The sequence below is a fragment of the Cynoglossus semilaevis genome, chromosome 4, assembly GCF_000523025.1.
Source record: "Cynoglossus semilaevis isolate Cse_v1.0 chromosome 4, Cse_v1.0, whole genome shotgun sequence".
NCBI classification, from domain to species: Eukaryota; Metazoa; Chordata; class Actinopteri; order Pleuronectiformes; family Cynoglossidae; genus Cynoglossus; species Cynoglossus semilaevis.
In genome coordinates this window covers 15,268,845-15,295,321 of record NC_024310.1, presented here as the reverse complement: position 1 = coordinate 15,295,321, position 26,477 = coordinate 15,268,845, and the positions used below count along the sequence as shown (strand labels likewise).

At 41.6% G+C, this 26,477-nt stretch overlaps 4 protein-coding genes across 6 annotated transcripts in view; 1 reads left to right on the top strand and 3 right to left on the bottom strand.

Moving 5' to 3' along the window:
* Positions 1 to 3,416: 3,416 nt before the first annotated feature.
* On the bottom strand, positions 3,417 to 8,887 carry LOC103378384 (P2Y purinoceptor 14-like). 3 transcript variants are annotated; one of them, XM_017031901.2, is made up of 4 exons: positions 6,734 to 8,887; positions 6,095 to 6,243; positions 5,163 to 5,422; positions 3,417 to 4,962 (listed from the first exon to the last, which is right to left on the bottom strand). In XM_017031901.2, exons 2-4 carry the CDS (start codon positions 6,179 to 6,181, stop codon positions 4,311 to 4,313), a joined length of 999 nt encoding a protein of 332 aa, XP_016887390.1. In that variant the 5' UTR covers positions 6,182 to 6,243; positions 6,734 to 8,887; the 3' UTR covers positions 3,417 to 4,310. The 3 variants fall into 3 exon arrangements, with proteins under 3 accessions (XP_016887390.1, XP_024910774.1, XP_024910773.1); XM_025055006.1 differs by having other exon boundaries at positions 6,856 to 8,887; XM_025055005.1 differs by having other exon boundaries at positions 6,095 to 8,887.
* Positions 8,888 to 9,137: 250 nt separating this feature from the next.
* Positions 9,138 to 12,463, bottom strand: LOC107988510 (P2Y purinoceptor 14). Its single transcript, XM_017032209.2, has 2 exons — positions 12,310 to 12,463; positions 9,138 to 10,196 (listed from the first exon to the last, which is right to left on the bottom strand). Exon 2 carries the CDS (start codon positions 10,192 to 10,194, stop codon positions 9,172 to 9,174), a length of 1,023 nt encoding a protein of 340 aa, XP_016887698.1. The 5' UTR covers positions 10,195 to 10,196; positions 12,310 to 12,463; the 3' UTR covers positions 9,138 to 9,171.
* A 1,499-nt stretch (positions 12,464 to 13,962) lies between these two features.
* On the top strand, positions 13,963 to 22,781 carry shkbp1 (SH3KBP1 binding protein 1). The gene is made up of 17 exons (XM_008309527.3): positions 13,963 to 14,145; positions 14,984 to 15,037; positions 15,403 to 15,448; positions 15,524 to 15,656; positions 16,116 to 16,196; positions 16,306 to 16,476; positions 16,808 to 16,898; positions 17,875 to 18,065; positions 18,144 to 18,259; positions 19,183 to 19,270; positions 19,510 to 19,626; positions 20,189 to 20,359; positions 20,447 to 20,602; positions 20,686 to 20,782; positions 20,938 to 21,122; positions 21,220 to 21,322; positions 21,414 to 22,781. Exons 1-17 carry the CDS (start codon positions 14,087 to 14,089, stop codon positions 22,186 to 22,188), a joined length of 2,634 nt encoding a protein of 877 aa, XP_008307749.1. The 5' UTR covers positions 13,963 to 14,086; the 3' UTR covers positions 22,189 to 22,781.
* A 736-nt stretch (positions 22,782 to 23,517) lies between these two features.
* Positions 23,518 to 26,477, bottom strand: part of LOC103378383 (steroid hormone receptor ERR1-like) — a gene marked incomplete at its 5' end in the record, with an annotated part of 3,335 nt that continues 375 nt past the window's right edge. Inside the window, 6 exons of the mRNA XM_025055246.1 lie at positions 23,518 to 23,966; positions 24,980 to 25,252; positions 25,326 to 25,487; positions 25,564 to 25,656; positions 25,897 to 26,013; positions 26,250 to 26,403. Of these exons, the coding sequence (XP_024911014.1) occupies positions 23,728 to 23,966; positions 24,980 to 25,252; positions 25,326 to 25,487; positions 25,564 to 25,656; positions 25,897 to 26,013; positions 26,250 to 26,403 (1,038 nt within the window). The remainder of the gene's footprint in view (positions 23,967 to 24,979; positions 25,253 to 25,325; positions 25,488 to 25,563; positions 25,657 to 25,896; positions 26,014 to 26,249; positions 26,404 to 26,477) is intronic.

Genomic DNA, 26,477 nt, shown 5'->3' with positions numbered 1-26,477 from the left:
TTGTCTTTTATGGACAAATTTTCCAAACTGTTTCTAGGGTCAAACTAAATATTCACTTGAACATTTTTTGACCAGATGTGGTAATAGAGTAGTCCAGGAGGGGGCAGACTATGGAACTAAACAATACTTCAGTTTGCTTATAAGAACATAAAAACTCTGGAAAAGAGTTGTTTACCTCAGGAAGAACGGGGGTGCAAATGTCAGCAGAACAAAGGATACCGGTTCAAGTCCCCAAAAACAGGTTCCGACTGGTTATCTGTGAAATCTGTGTTCTACTGAAGGTCTACTGAAATCAAGCACCTCGACTGGAGGTCTACTCAGTGGACTGGGTTCAGTTCTTGGCTGAGACAGAGGAGGATCAACACGCGGTCCTGTCACACTACAGTCACTATCCATGTGTCCAGATATGTCACAGTATCAAACATATTTGACAGGTGGACTGTTGTGTGTTTGTATTTGTGTGTGCGCGCATGTTTGCGTGTATGTATGGAAGACTGAGGGAAACATTCCTTAAAGACGTGTCAGCACAACTCCTCTTTCCTGGCAATGCTCTTACAGCATAGGCATGTGAACTGCTGCGTGTGTGTGTGTGTGTGTGTGTGTGTGCAACTCCCTGTCCTTGGTAGCCATATAGGGTTATTCCTGGCCGTGTTACTAATTATTGTTGGACCTTTAAAGTTCGTTCAAAGACTGATGATCGTACAACATTAAAATGTTTTAAAATCTGGAAACGTATCTCAAATCAAGACTCCGTTTCTCTTTCACCTCTCAACCGTTTCCATGGTTATGTAAAGCCATCCTGTGGTCTGCCCTGCAGAACCGGTGGGTGACATAAATTATATAACAGTAGGTGAATATATGTCCTTTGGCCCTGGACCATCACAACCTCATTTGTTGAGACCTGGTCTCAGGGTGGGGATGTAAATCTGAACTCAGTGTTAGTGTTAGTTAAATCCATCCACACGGTTCTGGGTCAAAAAACTTCACAAGAACAGTAACATGAGAATGTGTATTTGTTCTGAATGAGTAACGTATACAAACACACCAACACACACACCCTCTAGCTCTCAAGCTCTCTCTCTCTCTCACGCTCTCTCTCTCTTTCTCTCTCTCTCTCACACACACCGACATTGCTCCATCCTTGTTTAATATTGAACCCTGCCCTCAGCCTCAGTCTGATGGAGGTATTCTGATCATGGTGAAAAAACAACCCAGAACCTGTGATCATTTCTGTGTATAATAATATGTCATGATGCTGTTTAAATACAGCCTGGTCAATATTCCTGAGTGTGAGCCTAAGTTCAACCTGTTTACATCTGCTGACTGTTGGCTGTGTGTGTGTGAACTGATGACTTCACAACAAACTCTTGTTCGGCCCCTGGGCCCAGTAAACATTCAAATCCTCCTTCAGCTGCTTCGTTCTTCACAGATCACCACGAAGAAAACAAGCGACTAAATATGAAAAAGTTATAGTGATGGTAGATCACAATATTAATGGAACGTTCATTCAGTAAACATTAGTCCAATCACACCATCACTGGAAACCAGACTGTGTCCTGCTTCCATGACAACAAGTCAGTAATGACAGGGTCTGACATCAGTCAGGTGAGCTGACAGGTGACTTGTAATCATTTCACAACAGATTACAGTGTTTTGTGTGTGTGTGTGCGCGCGTGTGTGCGTGTTAATCACAAAGCTGCGTCATATTTCCATACTTAGTGAATTGTTGCGTGTGAAGGTCGTCTTTGGTGGGCATCGAAACATTACCTCATACTGAAAAGAGGTGTCAGCATTGTTGAGGACGTAGAAAAGGAAAATTCACACCTTTTATTTATCTTTAAACAGAGAAAGTGAAGACATGATTCATGATGTGTACGGAAATCACTTTGAAAGTAAACATAATCCTTTCTGCACAGTATTTGACTGACTGTTAAAATGACAATGTTACAATGTTCAGACAGAATCAAAACTGGATTAAAAAAAAGTAACCAAAACACCATTCCATCATTAGAAGAAGAAGAAGAATTTATTTTTAAAATAAAAAGTAGGTGTAAAAACTGTACAACACACAATCAAGTGAAAATCAAGAAGAAGAAGAAGAAGAAGAAGAAAATGACCAGTGTGTTATGACAGTAAAATATATACTTCTATATTTCACTGTCATCACACATTGGTACGTTTGGCTCATGTCTCTTTGTCTTTTTTGTCCTTGCTTAGACAGTCAGAAAGGTCATGTGACCTCTTGTTATTTTCCATTTGAGTTTTTATTAAATTAAAATGATATTTTCTTTAAAAGTTCAGATCAGTTCCACTCTGGACACTGGCTTCTCTCTCTCTCCCTCTCTCTCTCTTCTCACCCTCTCCGTCTCTAACGTCCAGTATTCTCTGACTTTTACTACCCTCTCCCTCCCACCCCCCATGAATGAGTTCCTGTAGGTTCTGTGTGAAGACAAACTGTGAAAGGAAACGTTCACATGTTTGTTCTGCTGCGGTTCAGATTTGCCTAGCTAAGAGACTAGATGTGTGGATAAGATGTGAGTGGACCGGCATTTTTTTTTTTTTAAATCTCTTCCCACGACACCAAATGACCTCCACCTCTCTGCCTCCTCCCTCTCCATCTCCCCCTGCTTCTCCTTCCCTCTGTCTCTCTGTCCGTCTGTGTGTTTCTCTATAAATGGCTCGTCTGGTGGCATTTAGTCACCAGGCTTAATATGGACAGAAAAATAAAAAGGCAGAGAAAAGAGAGTGGGTAGAGTTAAAAAAAAAACAACCCACAAAGAATGGTTTGGTAAATTTGGGAAAGATCTTGTTTGTCTCAACTTGGCGGACAGACAGTTTAACACTGAGGCAGCAATTAATACTCGAAATTAATGGATCAGACTGATAACTCTCTCCAGTGAGAAGGTTAGCATGACTTCCTGACCTCCAACACAGAGTCAGACCACGGTGTAGTTCGGTGTCAGTGGGTCTGGTGATATGGCAATTGTGAAATAAATACATGACAGCAGTTATGACTAAGATCATGCTCTTGTACTTATTAAATTGAACAACGTAAATGTGAGTATGAATGGTTGTTTCAACATGTGGCACTTGAGGGAAGAACTGGTGGACGCTGGTCCAACGGTAACACTGACTGAAGACTGGATTCATTAGAACATTTTTAGTCTGTGATGTCAGTGATGGGCGATGAATGGTGCTTATCTCAGGACAATAAAAATACACATTAATGAGTCACAGTTAACAATCCCAACTGTGTGTGTGTGTGTGTGTGTGTTAGAGAAGGTAAGTGTGTGCGAGCGTGTTTGGTTTGGTTACAGAGTTTGGTTCCATATGTGGGAAGTGAGCTAATATCAGTCTTCAGGGTCTAATTTTAGTTTGAGTTGTGTGTTTTACTGCATACACACACACAGACACATATGCACACACACTGTGAGACCAGATGTTTTCTATTAAATGGATCCACAGAGAGTAGTGTTGGGTCCGACTGAGCCAACAGGCCTGACTCAGTGACAGGAGAAAACACAGGAACCATCCTGGTCCAGAGGAACAGCCCAGGTTGTAACCAAACGTTTGTAGCAGGAGAGTAAATCTGTTTAATGGAGTGAGTGTGATGTGAATGTCCTCTCTAACAGGCATCAGAGGGCAGCTCCATGTATATATGTCTGACAGATTTATCCTGTCCGTAAGAACTCTCTTAAACGCCACAGCTCCAGGCCCATCTTTTGTTTTGCTGTTGTTCACTTTAAAGTCCATAATGTGGAGAGGTTTGGGTCATCATGGTATGTTTCAGATTTATTCAGAAAATGTAAATGTGAAAATATGAATTTCCCCCGCATACCACTAGAGAGCGCTCGCGTACCGCTGTGTACCACAGTTTGAGAACCACTGAATTAGGAGATTTGTAATAAATTGCATTTGATCCCATTTTAATATATATCAACAATTTAAACAATAAGCTTATACATTTACATTTTCAATTTGTTTTTCTGTCTTTAGAGTCTTTAACAAATTATAAAAAATATTAAATGATTACAGATTGGAAAGATTTGATCAGTGTGTGAAATATTTACTTTTGGTAGAATTTTTTTTTTTTAATTAACCATGGTTAATAAATGATGTATTTTAAAGGTAGTCAGGACCTTCTTTGTTTTAGTCACCCTCTGAGGTGACTAAAACAAACAAGGTCCTGACTACCTTTAAAATACTTCATCATCACTTTAACAGGAACATGGCTACGCACTTTAAAAGGTTAACACAAACACAGAGCAGCGCCACAAAAACCACATTTGCTGCAACAACAACATTAATGTTCACAACATGTCGGTGTTTGTTTCTGCCCTGACAGTCACTGCCTCCTCGCTCTTTTTTCCACTCCGGCTGAAAGTTCTCCTCATCCTAAACTGGGCTCTGAAGGCCCTGCAGAAGATGAAATAGATCAGGGGGTCCAGGCAGATGTTGAGGGTGGACACCATGACGGTCACCTCTTTTAGGTAGAAAAACACCTGGCCGAATGAACACCTCGTACTCAGGAAGGCATAGGGCAGCCGCACCACATGGTAAGGTACAAAGCAAACACAGAAGACAGTGACCAGCACTAACATGTTCCTGCGGGATTTGATGAGTTTCTTGGAGCTGGATGATGCTGGCTGCCTCTCCTGTACCAGTGATAACCTGTGGGAGGTGCTGTAGTAGAAGAAAATCAGGGAGAAGAAAACCAGCAGGAAGATGGCAGCAGAGCAGGCGTGAATGATTTTGTAGAAAAGATTGAGAACATGACTGTGGAGAACCTCACAGCTCACTGTGGCAGGGAATGAGGAGACTGACTTCTCACTGAGCACTGACAGTGTGATGTAGGTGACCATCATGGTGAGGAGGAAGCTCCAAGTGGAGGTGGAGATGATGTGAGAAGCTTTAACTGTCTGCAAGATGTGAGTCCCCTGAGGATGGACGATCTTTAGGTACCTGTAGACCAGAGGAGGGGCGAGACCATGAATCCTGTCTCCACAGCACACTTTCTTCTCATGGTTTATATTTTACCATGTGCAGGTACACAGAGTTATAAGCGGAATTGTTGGATACTCATTTTAAGGTTTTTACTGAAAAGTTATTGCTTTTCTTTTCTTCATTGCCCATTAGTCGGGCACTTCTCTGCTGTAACCCACCTGTTTGCTGCGATGTAGCCCATGAACAGGATGCTTGCATACATGTTGAGGTAAAAGGCAGAGGAACCAAATTTGCAGTAGGCCTGACGGACAGGCAGGGAGCTGCTGGCAAAGTTGATGATGCGTAAGGGAAGACACAGGCTGATCAGGAAGTCTGCGGCCACCAGATTCTTCAGGTAGACCGTCACACTGCTGGGGCTTGGCTGTCGGAATCCACAAAAGTAAACCTTCATGGTGAAACCGTTCAGGAGCAAACCCACCTGCTCAGGACACACAGACGGAACATGGTTTCAGACGGCCCTCTAAAGAGGACACTTTCTGCTCATTTAATCATTCAATTCAAGAATCTTACAGGCGCAATCAAGTGTTTTTCTGTTGTGCACATGTATAGTAAGAAAGCGTATGACATTCCGGCAGGTATGGTGAACCGTTAGGATATGGACAACACTGTGTGGTCCAATTGTATATGTTTGATCCAGTGTCAGAGACAGAAAAAGAGTCAAGAATGAACCTGGATGTTTGTCAGTGATTAACTTCCTTCCATCCATCCATCCATCCATCCATCCATCCATCCATCCGTCCATCCGTCCATCCATTGTCTGGAGCCAATGGGGCAAGGGTGGGGTACAACCTGGACAGTTTGCCAGTCCATTGCAGGGCCACATATAGAGACAAACAACCAATAGGACTCACATTCATACCTAAGGTATGATAGTGTCCGATCAACCCACTCCTCTGTCCAGCATGTTTTGGGCAGTGGGAGGTAGACACAGTACCCAGAGGGAGCCCACGCACGCACCGGGATAACATGCAAACTCCATACAGAAAGATCAACCAGGAAAGAGAATTTTCACAGCAGTAATCGTCTTGCAGTGGAGAAAAGACCAACAAAGGATTGAACCTGTGTGGGAACTTGAGACGGCGAGACTCACCAGAAACAGCAGACTGTAGGTGACAATGAAGAAGATGTGCCCCGAGGTTTGGACCTGATCACAGTGTGTGGAGTTGCTGATGTTCATTTTGTTTTTGTTGGATGACCGGCTGAATGACGTCCACCTGTGAACCAGTGAAGTCTGTGTCTCTGATGGCAGATATTTAAAGGGACAGAACGAGGTTCATGTTCAGAGGGAAGTGACAGACAAAAGGCATTTGCACAAAGGTTAATTTTATTTGGCCACAGAGCTCCAGTTGTCTACATGCACTTATTTAGACTTGGTGACAGTCATTGGTTTGTTGCAGATGTTCCTATAAAGAATGAGTAAGCAGAAAATTATTCTGACCTCAGCTTTTTTATGATAAACTGATGAAACACACAATAAAATGAATATGAGCAAAGCTGGAAAGGGAAAAAAAGCGTATCCAGTTTTTAACAAAGAGCAGAAACATCTAAAAATAGTACACCAAGTTGGCATGTCTACATGTTGATGCTGACACAGTATTTTACATAGTTTTGCATACTTCTTTTTCAAATATGTCAAATTTAATTTCACATTCATATTGAACTGTTCACTATCTCTTTGAAGTTGAGTAAAGACAACCGTTATGTTAGGTTGTGTGAATATTTGCTTTACCTGGATATTGTTATATAATCAGTTGGAACAGAAGTCTCACTGTTGCTCTCGTCTCTCGGATATTTTAACAGAAGAGTTCAGCCTGACATGTGACTTTCGATCAAATCTCTTGCATCACTCACCTGTGTGAACGTCTGTTACTGTGAGTCCTTAACAATAAAGAGTTGTCACTTCCTCCTGTTTTGTCATTCGTGGCGGTGGGCGTGGAAGTGATGCATGGTCTGCTTTCATGTACTGCTTTCTTGTTAAAACCACATCAACCATCATCATCTGTGGCTGAGACTGACTGCATCTGTTGACTGTGTTGTCACTTTTCTAAAAGCCATGAACAAACTCAGATTCTCAGCGAGATGGACCAAACCCGTTCTTCCGTGCCTGTACTTCTGGTCCTGACTCCACATCCTACTTTCTTTGTCCATAAGAAAAGAGAACTTTAGTTCTTACAGCATCCTGATTCCACACTAAAACAGAAATAAACTAAACCCAAGTCAATGTACAATTAAACTGGCTCTTACTTTAGGTCTCAGCGTCCCAGGGAGTAATAGGAGGCTTAGGGCCTTAAATTAAGGTTTGAGGTTCTACGAGGTACAGGCACGATCAGATCTGTGACAACTGTCATTTAAAACCAGGCCATGAGCACAGACACAAGGAAACGAAGTTTGCGTCAGCTGACCTCCCACGGTGAGATTATTGAAGTTTACGGTGTGGACGTATGTCGATGTATTTTTATCACAGCTTCAACTTTGTTGTTTGTCCCCAGTTGAGGAAGTTACTGCAGCTGCTGCACCACTGAAATACACTGACAACCACATTTCTTATTTAACTTTCCTGTTTTACTGTGTTACTTTATATTTCATAGACTTGAACTTGTCCTATTGAACCAATCAGATCTGAAATGTTGATGTCATTTTTAATGTATTTTAATTGTTGATTGAATTTTGTTTGCATGTTCATTTTTTTCTTTCTTCTGTCTCTTTTTATTTAACATGTGCAATAGAAAAAATTTAAATTACAATCCAACATCAATGTACAAAGTTAAAATAACAAAGTAAAAAATCAACAACCAATCAAACAAATTCTTCCTGAATCTAAAGCATCTATTTGTCTAATAAAAAAAAATACTTATAGTATATATTTGATTACATCACAGTGGAGGAGGGGCCAGTGCTCATCGTGTAGTTCAGGCTCAGACTCTTCCTATTCTTCCTATTGTAAAACTTCAGCAGTCTACACGTTTGTAGGCTTTAGTGGCATCTAGTGGTGAAATTTATGAAATCCATGTCCAGGCCCTGAGCTTTATTAACCCAATTTTCTCAGTTGATCCCTTTACATAAAACCAATCTACCAACGAGGGGCCCAGGAAAACACTGGTCACAGTTCAAGATTGAACAGGTACTGGTCAGAAAAAGTGACGTCAGACTTCACTTTCAAATCCCTTCTACTCTTCACAGTTACGGAGGAAAAATCAAGCAATGGTTCTCTGTGATTTGTCACAATGAATCATAAATCTTTTTTTTTTTCAAACAAGCTTTTCACAGGGTCGACATCAGTGAAAAGAGTTAAAAACCTTGGCACTAAAGCATATCTGTGAGAGAACTTCTCCTCTCTGACTCTTCGAAAGTTCTGAGGTTTTGGCTTCACCCTGTCTAAGATTTAAAAAGACATCAAATTTGAACTGACAATGAATTTTATATGCATTTTTTTCTGCACTGACAAGAACCCATTGCAGGACTTTCCTCAGTCACAAAACCAACAACGGTGAATGTATTTAAACTCTGCCGGCCAGTGTGGTGCAGCACAGGTGCAGAAGTGGAGTCTGGTTCTTAGGAAGAATGCACATCATCACAATCTAGTTTCACTTCCACTCCAGCATGTGAAGATCACACCACAGACAGCATCTGAGTCAAGTTGATGTTTCACATTAAACTGTCCATTACAATACAACTGCTTAAAAGAAAACTCCTGTTTATAAAGACAACAGGTTTCTGTCCCAGGTGGCAGAGCTTCTTCTCTCTGGTTTCATTTTTTGTCATCCTTGTCTTCTTCCTGTCTCTACCTTTTTCACCTTTTTGTCTTATTTGATACTACTCACTTCCTCTTGTCCTCTCTCTCACATCTCTAATAGAGTCCTTGCGACGTTCTAAATTCTGCAGCGTCCTCGGCTGGAGTATAATATCAATCGGTTTGATGATCCAGCAAACCGAGTCGAGCACTTGTGTATCAATCTTCATACATCGCTGCCTAGTGTCTAACAAAGAGCCCAGAATGGGATCATTCAATCACTCGTGGGCTGCTCTGTGCTCACTGCACTTGGCCTTCACTACAGCTCAAGTGTTTCACTCCCTGTCAAGCATTGCTCCTATTTTTCATCCCCTCTTTTTTACCCTGTCTCCTCAAACCCCCCCACCCCACCCCCGTGTCACCTCATTTCCTCTCCTCTAAATGTTGCTCAGGCTCTGGGCTCCAGTCAGGGACCTTCTTCTGTTTTGCCCTGGCAGTTTGTTCAGCAGTGAGTCCCTGAATTTGCGACACATAAGGATGTAGATGACAGGGTCCAGACAGACATTGAGGGCTGACAGGAACAGTGTTCCCTCCTTTAGCTGGAACAGCAGAACTCGGGAGTCCTGGGAGAATCCTGAGCCTGGCATTTGGCTCAGGGTGTACGGTATACGGCAGACGTGATACGGTACGAAGCAGATGAAGAACACGGCCAAGATGCTGAAGATTCTGCTGTTGGATTTACGGCAGATGGAGCTGTTATTGTGCTTCATGCGACGATACGTCTGGTAAATCAGATGGGCGATAGAGGAGTAGCAGAAGGCCAGAACCAGCAGGGTCAACCAGAACAGGGCCACAATGAACAGTGTGGAAACCCGGTGCCACTGCACCCCCAGGGGGGTTTTTAGCTGCATGCAGTGGCGGGCGTTCTCTTCATTGGCTGGCTGGCTAGTCAGTATAATGTTGGGTAAGGCACAGAAGAGGAGCAGGCACCAGGTTAGGAGCGCCGAGACCCGGGCAAAGCCAACACTTTGCAGGAGGTGCAGGGCAGACAGCCCCCCCAACCTGGATGAGGATGAAGTGCTGTTACGCACAATCTTAAAGTAACGTTCAAGGCTGATGATGCCCATGAACACTATCCCCACATACATGGATGTGTAGAAGAGCACTGCAATGTAGCGGCAAATGACCACATGGAGGCGCCAACCACCCAAACCAAGCTGTGACGCTAGCTTGAAAGGAAAGGTGGAGAGCATGAGAAGGTCGGCGACCACCATATTCTTTAGGTAGACCACCAGACCTGAGTCACTGGGAACTCTGAAGAAGATCCAGGCTGCCACACCATTCAGGCCCAGGCCAACGATGCAGGCGACAAAATAAAGTGGGGGGAGCAGCTGCCGGGTGAAGGTGCTGCTGAAATCTGATTTGTTGGTAGACAGGTGGGTGGAGTTGAGGAGATCCATCCCTAGAAAAAAAAAGACTCAATAATGTTACCAGCTCTTAGATAAATAGTTTGTAAGATAGAAAGCGCAATTAATACCGTTGAAATGGTATAAACCAATATAAAGGTAAATATCTAAAGCACATGCGTCAAACACAGGCCCGGGGGCCAAATCTGTCCCTTAGCCCACCAGTTTATAGCCCCTGTATATTGGCAGGATTTGTAGTGTAAGCACTATGTTATAACACATACATTTTGTTTTTATTTTTGTTGTTGGTCTGTGAAAGAAAGATTTACATTAAAAAAGACCTGGAAAGACTACAGTTTTTAATTTTTGGCCAACTGTAAATTTGAGTTTGACACCCCTGATCTAAAGGTTTGCTGAAATGACTAATGTTAGGTAAATGGTTGTTAAAATTGTGCCTAAATTAGATAAGAATGACCCAAGGTTCTTTAAAAAAATAAGATGTGCAACAACAACAGTTAGTTAAATGGCTGTTAATGTTGTAGCCGTAGCAGTGTTTCCCTCTGCCCCCCACGCCCATTCAACAGTCTCTTTTTAGTGTCTTTCAAGATTCGTGCTCAGCAGAACTTCCTCATCTCCTCCTCACAGGATCTTTTCAACTTCATGCTGTGAACGTGCAGTGAACTGTTTACAGTGAGGTGGGTGCAGGAACACAGCAGCAGCATCTTTACTGTTTGTTTTAGCTGCTTACACACAAACACACACACATGCATTCTGCTCCTGATTCATCTCAGTCCAACACACACTCAGACTCCTTTGTCCACCTTTAGACAAACAGGACACTTTCAGTGACAGAGGAGGACGAGGCCACCGGAGATGTTTTTTGCCCTCTCTGCTACACCTCAGAGTTTGAATCAGAATTACAATTCCAAAGGATTCACCATGCATATGGACAGAGTTTCACCGCTGCATTAAACACATCCAGTAAACATCAGTACAGACTCTATTCTATAGATTCAAACATATGCATGTTATGCTAGTTTAAACCACAAAAACTGACGTGGGAGGGGTGAATTCGGGCGCACAGGCTTTGAGTTTGACATATGTGGTTTACATCCTGAACCGAAGTCTGTTCCCTCAACAATTCTGGCAGATGACATGTTAGAGCTGAGACATGTACTGCAAATAAAAACTATTCTGGAATTTAAAAAAAATCTCTTTATAGAGAGCATATTAGTCTAAATAAACGACCATGATCGTGTCTTATAACCACGGACACTTCCTTTGTGGTGTAAATCTTTTCATGCCAGATGTTTAGACTATTTGGATTCTGTAAATCCTTAAAAATAAAAGTAAACATTTATCCATGGGCTTATTAAGTAACATTCATAGAACAAATCACTATTTCTTCATCAATGTTGGTTAATGTGAGCATCTGGTATAAAACAAAACCTCTACTCTCAGTCAGCTTTGTCATCTGTTTCTGTGTCTTTATACTCGTCTGGAGTTGTCTGTGTGGTCCGGTCGACTGTGAGGTCCAAGTATATAAAGGTCCTCTCTGATAATGAAAAAAAAAGGAACACATGCCAACTGACTCCATCTCTGTTATTGTTATTGTCAGTTGTCAGTTGTTATTGTTAGATGTTATTGTCACATACACAAGACTAAAAGTTTGGATGTTTTAATCATATTACTTAATTTCCCAAAGGGAACTCCCGAGGGACCAATAAAGTTCTATTTATCTATCTGGACCGACACAGAGATGAACATGAACAAACATTTTCATGTGACTGGACAACATCCTCTATGAATGCAGATCTAACGTCCATAAAATACTGACTCTAGCATTAGTAACAACTTTTGAAAGATGAATAATAAAAAATACTAAAAAAATACTAAATGGAAACTAGGGACAGATATAGCAGGACAGTCAATACAAAAAACCTGAGAGTGATTTATTCATGATATCTCTGGTCTAAAATTTCATCACTGAGTCTGAACCTTTTGAAAATAGTGTTAGAATGATGATAATTATATCAGCATTATTATTATTAGTGTCTTTATTACTATTGTTATTATTATAATTATTGTTATTATTATCATTTTCCATTTGTCTTCCTTTCACTGACAGATTCAAAATTAAGCCACAAACAGATGAAAGAGCTGACTCACCACATTCACAGACAAATGTTCAGTCAGTTTCCACATGTGGTCTTCAGCTTCATTGAAATGTGAGTGAAGTCAGTCCGTCAGTCTGTTATAAGTCTGAAGGAGTCACTTCCTGTCTCATTGTCCCTCCCTTTGTCCCTCCACCTCCTCAGTTGTCCCTCACTACTACCAACACTGTGTTGCACCCACACGCTGTGTAAGCACGGGACTAATTACATTTGCAAAAAAAACAAAACAAAAAAAACAAAAACCTCAGTAAGCAACTGAGGGTGAATCAGAGAGAGAAAAACACTGAAACACAGAAGATAAAACACCACACACACACCAAAAAAACAAAAACCTCAGTAAGCAACTGAGGGTGAATCAGAGAGAGAAAAACACTGAAACACAGAAGATAAAACACCACACACACACAAAAAAAACTATTGACCTTAAAATGAGCTCTGCATTAGCTGTTAAACTTTGAGCTAAGGCTCATTGGATGGATGGGTGGATGGATGGGGGGATGGATGGATGTAGTTTAATTTTTTACAGTCAATTGTTGTGTATTCTAAAGGTCATTCTTCATTAGGCCTCTTGGACATCAGTTGTATAACGGACAGACAGGTGTCCACCTGTCCACACATGCCTTCTGTCTCAGGGACAGATAACAGGATACGGGATAGACTCTAATTCTGACTCTCTCTCTCTTTTTTTTTTAAGTAGCTTCATATTTTTAGCTTACAGCTCCATCCTCACCCGCCTCTTCCTCTCTGACACTGATTGAGGGGATAATTCAGGTTTATGGTTTCTTTTATCACAGGAAGAAGATCAGAAAGATACAGTACATAACCCCAGTTAAAGAAGACACTGTTATTGAGTTGTTTTGCTATTTAATAGCAAGCCTGAATTTTATTTTTTATTAATTTACATCACTATGTTCCTCAGTATCTGACAGTCACTGATAAGTATGTTTTGTGCATAATGCACTGTCTACTAGTGTGTGTGTGTGTGTGCATGTGTGTTTGAGGGGTGTGGGGTATAAAAGAGAATGGCAAGAAGTGGAATCCAGCAGAGTTAGAGGAAGATTTGTGATAGTAGTGACAGTAGAGGAGGAAGTGAAGCATCTTTGTTCTTCTCTGCTAAAACAATATCTGCACATCTGTTGAAGGCAACCCTGCTCCTCCTGCCTTTCCTGCTGCTTCTGCTTCTCCTGCTGCTGACGTCACTACCTCTGCTTATTCTTCTGCTGCATTCACAGCATTGTTTCACATTTGACTCACTTCTGCTTTTCTAAAATAATGTTGTCATAACGGTTAAAATTAAATCTGAAAAACATGATGTGAAAGGATCTATACAGAAATGTTAACTGTGATATTTAGGTGGAGAAGTTTAGAATAATGTCCATCTATAAATACAATGCTAACAAATAAATCATCAAAAAGATTAGTTTTTATCTTTTATTTATTCATCAAGTTATCCATTTGTAATCTTCTTTACCCTAGCATATATGTTTGACTAATTTTATACTGCTCCGTTGTTCACTTTTTGAAAAAATATATATCGCACAATTCCCTTTAAGATACGCCCCCTCAGAAATACCGGTCCTTGTTTTCTTTTCGTGTTTTTTGTTGGTTTTTTTTTTTTACTTCCTGGTCCAGTGAATCCACCGCAGGTTTTACTTCCGCTTTATAGCGCGACAGGAAGTTAGCTTGAAAATCATAACGGAAGCTGGAGTTTATTGTTAAGGTGATAAAAATGGATTGAAAAGTGTGTTGTTTTTATTGTGGAGACTCGTCATATGATGTCCAAAATGGCACGGAGTGGGGATATTATTCACCTGAACGTCGGCGGAAAGAGGTGAGAAAAACCGCAGGAAGGAACTAGATTAGTTCGGGTAGTGTCGGCTAAACCCTGAGCTCGCTACTTGGAACACGGCTCAACAGAGGGCATCCGTTATCGGACAGTTCAGTGTCCCTCCACCAGCTCAACAGAACAGCGTTTTTGCTTCCAGTAAAATGTTTTTAAAAACATTCAAAAGTATTTAATGTTTTACAAATGAACAGCTGAACGATTGCCCAAACGAATAATAGACATATTAAAGTGTTGTTCTGTGTTTGTTGTTCTGTAGCTTTGTTTCACACGGCACAGCTTAGTCACATATCTCATTATAAAACAACTGAGGTATATTGAGCTGGAATTGTATTAAACTCAAGCGTTTAGCAATGGAGGAAACTAAATTGTCACACGTAAAGAAACAATTTCCCCCAATCCCCAACAATCAGACTCGGGGAATAGATAAAGAAAAAACAATGTTATTTAAACACAGCATGTGAAAAAGTAGTGCACTAATATAACTACAAAAACAGATATGTGCAAATTGGGGCCAACAACAACAGCAGCTGTGTGTGCAGTGCTCAGCATGACACGGGCAAACAGTCAATTACAGTTCAATGAGGTGGTGATGGATGTGACCAAGTCCATGGTTAGACTCCTGTCAGCTGTTTAGGAGTCTGGTGGGAGTGGGAATGAACAAGTTTTTTTCCACAATGTTTTTTGTATCAGGGGAGAGGAAAAATTAGACATATAAAAATGAAGCAGGTGTTTGTTTCAAGAGTCACCAGGATCTAAATAATGAAATATAAAATATTATAATAGTGTGGTAAAAATAAAACGTTACCCTTGATTGTTTCTCCAGGTTCAGCACCTCCAGACAGACTCTCACGTGGGTCGCTGACTCGTTCTTCTCCAGGTTGGTTTCAGATATCTACACCACCTTTCTTAAATTTCCCATATTTAACTTAAAGTTCATTGTTTGTCTGTTTTTATAGAAATTGTCTGCTGATATTCTGTATTATTTATATCAGCGGATTTGAAACAATGTGAAACTAACAAAAATCACACTGTACAAGAAACATCTTACTGAAGATCTGCAGCTATGACAGAAATACCTGATTGTTACAATTAAAATTGATAAAAACAATACATTTATAGCTGCTGTTCCTTTTTGTTTTATTCTACCAAACCTTGTTGCCCTTGTCTGTTTATTTTCTGTTGTTTTATGTTTTATACTAAAGGGTTTTACCTGTAAACAAAAATTGTGTTTTTTCTCTTCAGTCTTCTGAGTGGACGCATCTCCACTCTGAAGGATGAAACTGGAGCAGTAAGTACTTTACTTTAACCTAGGCACCTGGAGTTGACCAAAAACAGTCCCTTTGACCCACTTCTGTCTCTGTAGATCTTTATCGACAGAGACCCTTCTTTGTTTGCACCCATCCTCAACTATCTGCGGACGAAAGAGTTACATCCAAGCTCCATCAACGTGCACATGCTCATGCATGAGGCAGAATTCTATGGCATCACGCCACTGGGTAAGACACTGAGACCCCTTCCATGTATCATTTAATTTAAAGTTAAATATAAAAGGTAAAGGCTATCAATATGTGTTGTTCAATATTTATTATATGTATTATATTTATGATGTTGCACTCTAATGTCCTTACCAACCTTGGTTAATTAAAATTTTAATCTGAAAAATATATTGATGAAAATGTATAGCAGTAGTTTTTGCAGTATTGATGCACTACTTCTGCAACTTTTATATAATAAGTAATATAATATTATCATGTAATCCATTCAAAATTTAAACAAATATCTCAGGACTACTATGATAAAGATATATACAAATACAACACTATATTTTACCCGGGGTAGACAGCCACCCAGAAGGTTCTGGGTCAAATACCTCTCAAATCATCGTGCTGACCAGTGGAAGGCCAAATGTAATTCTTATTTTTAGATGTTTTAATGTGTTTAACTATTTGTTTTAGTACGAAAGCTGCAGTTGTGTGACGAACTGGACCGATCTTCCTGTGGAAATGTGCTGTTCAATGGTTACCTACCTCCACCAGGTTTGGCACTTTATTTATGAAATCAAACTTGTAATTTTTTGTCTCAAACCCTAAGCAGTTAAAGACCTTTTTCAAACCTTTTGCCTTGCTTCCTGTCTGCATTACGCAGTTTACCCAGCGAAACGCCGAAACCGCCACAGTGTGGCAGGGTCACAGTTCATGGGCGGACGAGTTGTACCCACAGAGAGAGCTCCAGTCAGACGCAGTAACACTATGCCACCCAACCTGGGGAACTCTGGAATACTGAGTAGAGCTGGTATTGAAGAGAGGCCCTCTACAGGTACACACACACACACACACACACACACCAAGTACTCTCTTGTACCAAGAGCAGGAATTGACCTACTCACCCTTGTGGTACAATGTGATCAGAACAAATATACAGTAGGCAGTAAAAAAAACAGTTCATGATAAAATCAATTAATGATCAAAATTGTTGTGTCTTCATGCTGTGGGTAATGTTCATTTTTTTTTTGTTTGTGGGACTTTCACCCATTAACACACACGTCAAAAACATCCTGTAATATCTTATCTAATCTATGTTGTCCTAAATTAGTGTCCTGTTATGAAATGTCACAGTAAACTGTGTGTTTGTGTGTGCACGTGAGTAGGTCAGTCTTCAGATTCTGGGATGGTGCGCATCGTCTGTGGTCATCACAACTGGATCGCCGTAGCGTACGCTCAGTTCGTGGTCTGCTACAGGTGAACACACCGCTGTAGTGGATGAGTTTTTACTGCTTCCTGTTTGTTGTGGTTGGTTTGTCTGTTGTTGAAGTTGGTGTGTTGTTGGTTGTTGTGTGCCTTCAGTTGTGAGGATATTCCAACATGTATGTGTATATAACATTATAAAATGTCTATCCTGTTGTGTGATGCTGAATTTTGTATTTTTTACGGATGTCTGATATTAACTTTTTGCAAATATCTGATATTACTATGATGTTCAAACACCTAATTTCCAATTCCAATATAAATCATTACTGATATAGGCCTGGCAATACTTATTTATTTATCTGTACAAACCACGATATGAATTGCATACACTGCATACAATCAGCTGATTATTAAAATAGATTAATTAAATGAGCTGCATCATTTGGCGAAACCCAGGCAGTGCACTATCAGGTTTTGGGAGGGAAAAAAACGACAACGATTATTAGTGATATTACATAATTATGCTAATATCGGGCCTAGTATTTTTTTATATTACATTGGACAAATATTCATTACAGTTTAAAATTAAAATCAACTTTTTAACTTTTGGACATGTGTAGTGTCTTTTGAGTTTTTCTCAACCTGTGCTTTGTTGCTGTAATGTTAAACATGTAGAACTATAATTGAGTATTCTTATTTTATTTATTAAGTTATCAATCAAATGCCCAAAATGTTTGTTTAGTGATTCACAAAAATGTGCTGAAAAAGACTGTAGACTTTCAACTGACTGTCAGAGGAACAAAGAATCTAAAGAAGTGTCACAGCTCCAGATTGTATTTCTTTAAACAAGTTGTTTTCATAGATGACAAACCTTCAGGCTATTAGTCAACGTATTTTGAATTAACAAACGTCCAACCTTTTTCTGATTACTTAGTTTGAATTTTAAACTGTAATTGATCAGACCTGATGTACATATGACAGCTGCAGAGAGAGAAGTCTTTAACCCTTGCCTTCTTCTCTGTGTCAGGGTGAAGGAGTCCACAGGATGGCAGCAGGTCTTCACCTCTCCCCGTCTGGACTGGGTGATCGACAGGGTGGCCCTCAATGCTAAAGTGATGGGGGGCTCTCTGGGAGACAACGATAAGATGGTGGCTGTGGCCTCAGGGACAGAAATCATACTGTGGTCCATCTGTCCTGACGGCAATGGAAATGAAATTGGTTTGTCCAGGACTGTGACAAGTTTATGCTATTTTACCTCTGTGTCCAATTTGCTCAAGTTCTAAATCCATCCTGCAGGTGTCTTTAGCCTCAACGTCCCAGTAGAGGCTCTGTTCTTTGTGGGTAACCAGCTGATAGCCACCAGTCACACTGGGAAGGTTGGAGTTTGGAACGCTGTCACGAAACACTGGCAGGTCAGAAAAATAAGAATAAGCCTCATCTCTGACTCCTTTACCCTCATAAGCAAGTACATGTGTTTTCACAATCTTTAAGGCCTGAGTTATGTTGGCATGATTGTTAAGCAAGGCATCCCCTAGGGGGCAGTACTGAGTTCAGAGTCAATTTCCAGGCTTCTGTTATTTCGACTGGTACATAGGTATAGTGGTTTGATCAGCTGATGCACAACAAATATAAATTCCTTTGTGATAAGTTCAGAGTTTTTCTTTCAGTTACTAATGGGAAACACTACAAAAATGTACAAAATAGAGAACAAACAACTTATGTCCAGTACTTTTCAGTAATACTGACTTAAATAATAATAATGCAGGCTGTGATATGAAGATGTAAAAATTAATTACCAAGGAGTGAGAATGGAGACTTTCATGAAATTAAAATATTTTAAACTGCATTAATCTCACATTTTTAACTGTCTTAAATGTACATTTTGTATTTAATAGAAATGCATTTTTATACAAATTTGTAATTAATACAAATATATATACAAATTTGGAATTAATTAGTAAAAATAATAATTTTTTTTTTTTTTTTTTTTTACAAATATCTTGTTATGTCAACAATCAAGACAATGACAATAATTGTTTTTGAGAATAACCCATAATTTCCCATTATGTTTGTGGTTTGTTATAAAATGTTGCTCCTGTGTTTTGACGGTAGCCCTCTGTGTTTTTAAAGTGAAGTTAAAACACATGGCTGATGATGTATCAGATGTATCTGTTAAAAGCTAAAAGTTTAAAAAAACAACTTTCTTATCTGTCAACACTTGAGAGTGAGGACTGAAGAAGGTTCTGTTTTATCTGAGGATCAGGACACATATTTCCCAGCTGGATGGGCGTCAGCCCTGTCAAATTTGACTTTAACTCTTTTTGTGCATGTGTAGAACCAGGATGTGGTTCCAATCAGCAGTTATGACACAGCTGGCTCCTTCCTGATTTTGGGCTGCAACAACGGGTCCATCTACTACATTGGTAAGAAACACATCACACATTATAATGATCTTATTACCAAGTTTGTACTCACTTTATGTTACCAGAATATGAGTATGAATGAATATGAGGAAAAGTTGGCATAAGCCGTGCAGTACAGGAGCATGCACACGCACACATACAAAAGCACATGGGGTCCAGGTGGCCCTCCGGGTCCCGAAGGACAAGATGAGGGCTATATGTGTGTATACAGTATGTATACGTGTGGTTGTTGTTTTCAGATGTCCAAAAGTTTCCTCTGAGGATGAAAGACAATGACCTGCTGGTGACAGAACTGTACAGAGACCCTACTGAAGACGCCATCACTGCGCTCAGTGTCTACCTCACACCCAAGACCAGTAAGCAGCACACAAAAACCAGTACGAAAGTGAATTATTTGTCATTGTGACACACCATTGCACACACAACGGAATGTGACCTCTGCTTTTAACCCATCACCAAAGTCAGCAGGGGGCAGCTTTAAGTGCCCGGGGAGCAGTGTGTGGGGACGGAGCTTGCGGACCCAAGTCTGCTTCCTTAACCACTAAGCCACCACTGCCCACTGCCCAGCATAGTTTAGATGATTAAAAACTGTACTGGGCAACAGTTCTTGATTCTCAGCAATATTTCATTTTTCAACATCTATGTCACAGACTGAGGACAGATGGATGCTGAAGGCTGTTCCTCACTCCTCGGGGCAACACGTGTTCAGTCTGTACATAGGGCCTGATTTCTGGCCACAGGGGGGCAACTTCACCTTTAACAGCTTCTAGGGCTGATGCTGAAAACCACAAATAAATATCATCACCTAAATGTATTTAAGAAAATGTCTTGGCAGTGACAGGCAGCAGCTTATTAAACAGACAAACTGAGTAAGAATATAAAAGTGTGCAGTTATCTAACACTATTCTTTATAATCAGGCGACAGTGGTAACTGGATTGAGATCGCATACGGAACCAGCTCTGGGACAGTTCGGGTAATTGTTCAGCATCCAGAGACGGTGGGCTCTGGGCCTCAGCTCTTCCAGACCTTCTCTGTCCACCGCAGCCCTGTCACTAAGATCATGCTGTCAGAGAAACACCTCATTTCAGGTTGGTTCTGTTGGTCAGTGTCTGACAAGTCAATGATTATTTCCCCTTTTTTTTTCTTCATTGTCCCGTCTTCTGTCGTTGTTTCAGTTTGTGCAGACAACAACCATGTGAGGACTTGGACGGTGACAAGGTTCAGAGGGATGATCTCCACCCAGCCAGGATCTACGCCCCTCACCTCCTTCAAAATCCTCAGCCTTGAGGACATCGATGGACACGGAGGCTGCAGCGCTGGGACAGAGATTGGTAACAATCACTACTGAGCTGAGACGTCTCCAGGTTTTTGGACAGTAATCTCAGAGTTTAGCTGTTGTCTGTTTTTATCCCAGGTCCTTATGGAGAGAGAGATGACCAACAGGTTTTCATCCAGAGAGTTGTACCAGACACTGACAAACTGTACGTCAGGTTGTCATCCAACGGAAAGAGGTGAGGGACAACTCTTTGACATGCAAACTATGATCTTATCACAACTGATATCAGAACATTTAAAGAATGAGCCAATCAATGTGGTCTCCTCCTCCATCATTTCTTCACTCAGATGTTTCCTCAGCAATATATTTAAGTCTGTGTGTGTACGTCAGGGTGTGTGAGGTGCGTTCGGTGGACGGCACCTCCATCACTTCCTTCATGGTCCATGAGTGTGAGGGCTCCAGCCGCATCGGCTCCAGACCGCGTCGTTACCTGTTCAGTGGCCACAGTAACGGTAGCATCCAGATGTGGGACCTGACCACTGCCATGGAGATCGCAGGAAAAGTGGACATCAAAGGTCAGATACCTTTTTTATTTTTAAATCTGATTTGTCCATCCAGTACTGGTCTGGTTCTGTCAGTCAGTGATGTTGGTTCTGATTGGTTGTTTGACAGCACTGGGAGGACCAACAGAAGAAGAATTGCTGGAGTTACTGGACCAGTGTGACCTGGCCCTGACCAGAACACCCGACAGTACACCCAGAACCTCCACCTGCAGGTACACACCTACAGAATGTTGTAGGACTGAAAATGAAAAAGCTACAGAACTGATGCTGTAGTTGTTCACATGTCACTTCCTCTTCCTCTAGTCTTTACTCTCAGCTGGGTGATGCCTTCAGGCCTGATCGTCCCAACACTGTGGGAGGTCGAGGCGTAGGAGGAGGAACAGGAGGTGGAGGAGCAGCTTTAGGCTCAGCAGCCTCACTGCGCGGCAGCCTCTCCAGACAAACCGCTCCCTCTCTACCACATGGTAAACCTGTCAGAGATCCCAGACTTTCACCAGCAGCCGGACCACTGACATTTGCTGCTCCTAGTCCTGCCCACACTCACAGTTTCACCTCCAGTCCCCGCCCACAGAGACACTCAGAGCGTGACAAAGAGTGGGGACCAGTGCGCCGGGGCAGCTTTGTTGAACGCTGCCAAGAACTGGCTAAAGGTTCTGAGGCTGCTGGCTGCTCAGGGTTTGGGTCTTTGTCGGGTTCTGAGGGGGTCCGGCGGAGCTTAGCTGTGTGCAGCGAGTTAGAAGCCAGGTTTGGTATCAGGACACCCACCACTTTCTCTGTGACCCCCAGTGCTTGTCCATCACCTGGATCATCACTATCACCTCCTCCTTCATCCTCTTCTTCTACACATCGTAAACAAGGGTCTCCTTCACCATCTAGCCCCACACCCACAGCGGTGAGTCCAACGAGATCCCAGACCGCAGCCTCACCACGACGTATCGTTGCCTCTTCACCCTCTGACGTCCCAGAGTCACCTGAAGGTAGTCCAGGTTCAGACAGCCCTGCTCCTAGTGCTGCTGCTGCTGCTGCTGCCACACCAGCAACCAGCCCCAAACCACACATGAATGAAACCAGCTTTTGATTGGTCCATCAGAAATCACCACAAACCTTTATATTAAATAGTAAAATTTCCAGGCTCTTGTTGATCAACATGGTACAAAATAGACTGACATCATGACTTTTTTAATCAGTTGTATTGATTAAATGCCCACATGAAAAGAGCTATAATTTACTGACTCACTTAAACGCAGCGTGTAACGTCACTGGATCTGACGTCATGTGAGAAGGAGGCACCAACAGAGAACAGTTCTCAGTCGCCAGGTACTGACTTCAGGTAAATATGATAATCACTGATTTAACTGCACTTCACTCTTCTTCATGGTTTTATATCTGTTTCAACTGTTGACGTTTTTCTGTTTAATGTCTGTGTTTGTTTGAGGGAATCACACTGTGAGCAAAACAAACACTGTGGTCATTAGTCTGGGTATTAAAATTTAACACTCACTCATCCAACACTACAAAGTCTAAACCTTTTCTAAAACACAGAAATAATCAAAAAAATAATTTAGTTTTTAGATTCAGATGACATTCATTAAGAAACTGTTAACCTGTCATGTGTTTTCTAAACAGCTGGTTTCACAAGATTTTGTCAGAATAAAATTCTCATTTTGTCAATTGGTGTGAAAAGAAGTGTTCTTTAAATCAGGGGCCAACGACCCGTAGACTGATGGAGAGACTGAGCAGGAACCCACCCCTGAATATGTTACACTGAATCATGCAAAAGCTGCATATTGTCTCCTGACTCAACTTCCTGTTGTCTTCTGAATCTACTTCCTGTTGTCATCTATCTGTGCTTCCGGTTATCTTGGATCCTATTACTCCTTTTGTAGCCTTTAACTATTTTTAGTGACCACCAGAGGGCAGTCAGAGATCAGACGATATCTGTTGGAGGAACGGTCTTCTTGCCGAACTCTGTTGAAGTCACTGATGTTGGAGCTGTCACACGAACCAGGTGAGTTTCAACTTGTGTTGACAACTTTGACCTCGTTGAATTTGTTTAGATGTTTAATTCATCCTTTACTAGTTTTCCAGTCTTTTATTTTATTCAGAGTCAGTTTGTGTGAGTGACTTTGTTCTGGTGTAATTAAAAACAATGACAAACAATTTACATTTTTGTTCCATAGCTGAGGCTGAAGATTTTTACAGGAAAACTCTTTATCTCTGAGTAGTTGGTAAATGTCTTCTGTTGTGATTTTGTGGAAACAGAGCATGAATATGGAATGATATGATACTGAATCTAAAGTCTCAACAACAGGTCAGTCCAGTATTTTTTCTTGTCCAAATAATAAAAAATAACAAATATGTTTTGCCATTATACCCTAGTAATAATGAGGATTTAGAGTTGAATATGTTTTGCCATTATACCCTAGTAATGAGTATTTAGAGTTGTGACTCAAACATTATTTTCAAATATTTTCTTTTTCAGATCATTTTTCTTATAAATGAAAAACAGAGTGAATTGCCAACGAATACTTATTTATACTTGCTTTTAAAGGATTTTCTGAATATAGTCTTATTATACCCAGATCAGAGAACATGTCATACTGTTGTTAGAAGGCCTTCAGGTCTTGGCTTCAATCATCTCCAGCAGCAGTTTGTGGAGAGGGACATGGTGATGGTGGTGCAGGCGTAAGAACACCTGAATGACTGTGTCTGCTGCCTGACGCAGCAGAGGGAGGCTCATCAGCAGGCGGCCCACACGATGGCGCTCTCCATGACATGACTCGTACTCCTGCAGGGCTTCATGGAGGCCGTCCAGAAAACTCTGCACCGTGTCAGGACAGTCGATGGAATCAGTGTCTGAGAAGTAAGGAGAAACAACAAACTCTGGTGTAGGTCATATCAAATTTAACATTTTTGATTACCAGTTCATGTACACAAACACAGGAAATCTAAGTAGGCTAATTGTTAGCTATTTGTTACCCATATATTTGGCTAATGAGCAAAATGTTATCTTTTTGAATACGCTTTTTAAAAATGTTTGTACTAACTTCCAGTTGTTTTCATAATATTATATAAGTTTTAGTTCTTTATTATTATCAAAGTGTGGCACTTTGGCCCAGAGGCAATGTCTCTGTCATTGGTGTGTAACCCCAGGGTTCACCTCCTGGGCAAGATCGAATCCCAGTTAGGGCGGTTGGTACCTTCCAGTGGACTCACCACCTGCAGGAAGGTTCAGGTGGGTTGGTGCGGTGCAGTGTGATTTGGGTGGCGGTCATGGAGACTGCTGCCCCCACGACCTGGTAACAGATTAGTGGATAAAAATGAATGGATGGATGGATATTATCAAAGTGAGGAGCAATTCTTTGTTAACGTTTACATATGTTTTAGCAGTGGAGTCAAAATGTGAGGGTCATAGTTGGTGAGGCAAATGCAAAGCTTTTTTGACCCAGTTTTGGTCCCTGGGCCCCTGGTTGTACAGCTCTAGAGTGTCTGTGGGACCACAGAACACAGGGTGCTTAGAGTCAGGGCAGTCCAATAAAAACACAACAGATCGTTGTCTTCTTTGTCAGAGATATTGATCGAAAGCTGTTTATCAATACTATTATTGATCGTAGGCTCAGGCAGTGGGAAGATTACCAGACCCAGCATCCCATCATGCACTGCCTCTGCCAAGGTGTCTAATAAGTACATTCATATGGTGAAGCTCAGCAGCTGTCCATCCAACTGTTAATGCTATTAGCATTGTTAGTGTTATGTCTTTTTATAACAGAGCTAATCAATACACTGATGCTTCAGGACCCACAGCTTGCAAACAATCAATACCTGCTGCTGTCGGGTCATTGACTTCAGAGACCAAACACTTCATTTACCTGCATTTCCAAGCACCATGGCCTTCATTATCACTGCCTCCTCAGGGCTCAGGTTCAACACCTGGTATTTTACCACCAGGTGGCGTAGCACCTCATAAAGACCACCTAGTCCCACGGCTTGACACTGATGTTTATCCAGACGCAGATTCTCAGCAAAGATAAGCTCCTCCCCCTCTGTGGCGAGTGACCTCCAGACCACACCCACTAGCAGCGCCTCCATCCAGCCATTCTGTATCAGTGAAATCTGATCAGCCAATGAGAGCGAGGAGAAACCTGGGTGGCGGGAAGAAATGGTGTCACTTAGATTCGTTAGCATCTGTAAAGACGTTAGTCTCTGAGCGTGTACCTGGGATCAGTTTGGCCCAGCCAATCAGAAGCAGCAGCTCTCGATTCAGAAGATCACCCAGGGTCAGCAGCGCGCTCAGGCTGATGTCATGAGTTGAGTCATCATGATTGGCTGTAAGGGGGGCGGGCTCTGTCAGCAGCAAATGGGAGATGACCTTGTTCCCTGAAACACAAATGATGAAGCAATGACCACAAGGTGGCGTGTGTGGGACCTGACAGTCATATTTTTGTGGACTCACTGCTGCTCCCGGAGGCACTTGACCCCCTGGGTCCTGTCTCAGTACAGAACTTGTACTTCTGACGTCCTCCTCTCACATGGTCTCTACGAACACCTGCAGCAGAAAACCAATAGTCCTCCAGCTAGTTACTGCAAGTACCGTTCTCTCCCAGTCCCACCAGTCTGACCTACATTAAAACCCAGCAGCTCAGACCCAAACTGTTCAGAAAATACCAGTGAATGAAGAAGATAATTAGACTATTTATCAGACACGTCTCTCTGATGTAATTCTTGGCTTTGTATATTTCTGGATCTGTGTGATGATGAAACGTGTTTCTGGATTTTCGGACCTTACCTTCTTTCATCATGCCAGCCTGCAGACACTTCTGGAAACGACAGGCCTGACAGCTTTTCCTCCTGTGCTTGGTGATCTCACACTGGTTCACTCCAGGACAGCCATACTTGATGTTGCCTGAAGAAAAGAAAAACACTTGAATTAATCAATGACCACCTGAACTTTGATTCAACAGCAACAATGTTGTTGTTGTCGTTCTCATCTTAGAGCAGCTGCTCCAGTCACAAACGCTGGATTAGATGTTTGTTGGACCTTAAAAAGGACCTTAAATTGAACGTGTGAGAATGAGTCCAAACGGCCCATGGTTTCTCACACCAATCAATACAGTTTACACACTGCACACCCTCACTCACCTTGAACTGTCCTCTTGAAGAAGGCCTTACAGGCCTCACAGGAGGCCACACCGTAGTGGGAACCAGAGGCTGAGTCTCCACACACCTGGCACAGTCTCTTCAACTCAGTGGCGCCCCCTGGCATCAAGTAGTTACCATTCAGGATGGACTCAACCTGCAGATAGGACAATGTTCAGATGACTGCTCTCCACTAGTTAATGAAAATGGTTACAGCGTGATTATTTTTGT

What these genes read in the sequence shown, in the direction of transcription:
- LOC103378384 (XM_025055005.1), bottom strand. Translation starts at nt 6,181, where the DNA reads ATGAACATCAGCAACTCCACACACTGTGATCAGGTCCAAACCTCGGGG. An exon ending in CCTACAGTCTGCTGTTTCTG is followed by an intron (nt 5,423 to 6,094) that starts GTGAGTCTCGCC and finishes TGTCCTGAGCAG; the next exon opens with GTGGGTTTGCTCCTGAACGG. An exon ending in GGCTACATCGCAGCAAACAG is followed by an intron (nt 4,963 to 5,162) that starts GTGGGTTACAGC and finishes TCTGGTCTACAG; the next exon opens with GTACCTAAAGATCGTCCATC.
- LOC107988510 (XM_017032209.2), bottom strand. Translation starts at nt 10,194, where the DNA reads ATGGATCTCCTCAACTCCACCCACCTGTCTACCAACAAATCAGATTTC.
- shkbp1 (XM_008309527.3), top strand. Translation starts at nt 14,087, where the DNA reads ATGATGTCCAAAATGGCACGGAGTGGGGATATTATTCACCTGAACGTC. An exon ending in CGGCAATGGAAATGAAATTG is followed by an intron (nt 18,066 to 18,143) that starts GTTTGTCCAGGA and finishes TCCATCCTGCAG; the next exon opens with GTGTCTTTAGCCTCAACGTC. An exon ending in CGGGTCCATCTACTACATTG is followed by an intron (nt 19,271 to 19,509) that starts GTAAGAAACACA and finishes TGTTGTTTTCAG; the next exon opens with ATGTCCAAAAGTTTCCTCTG.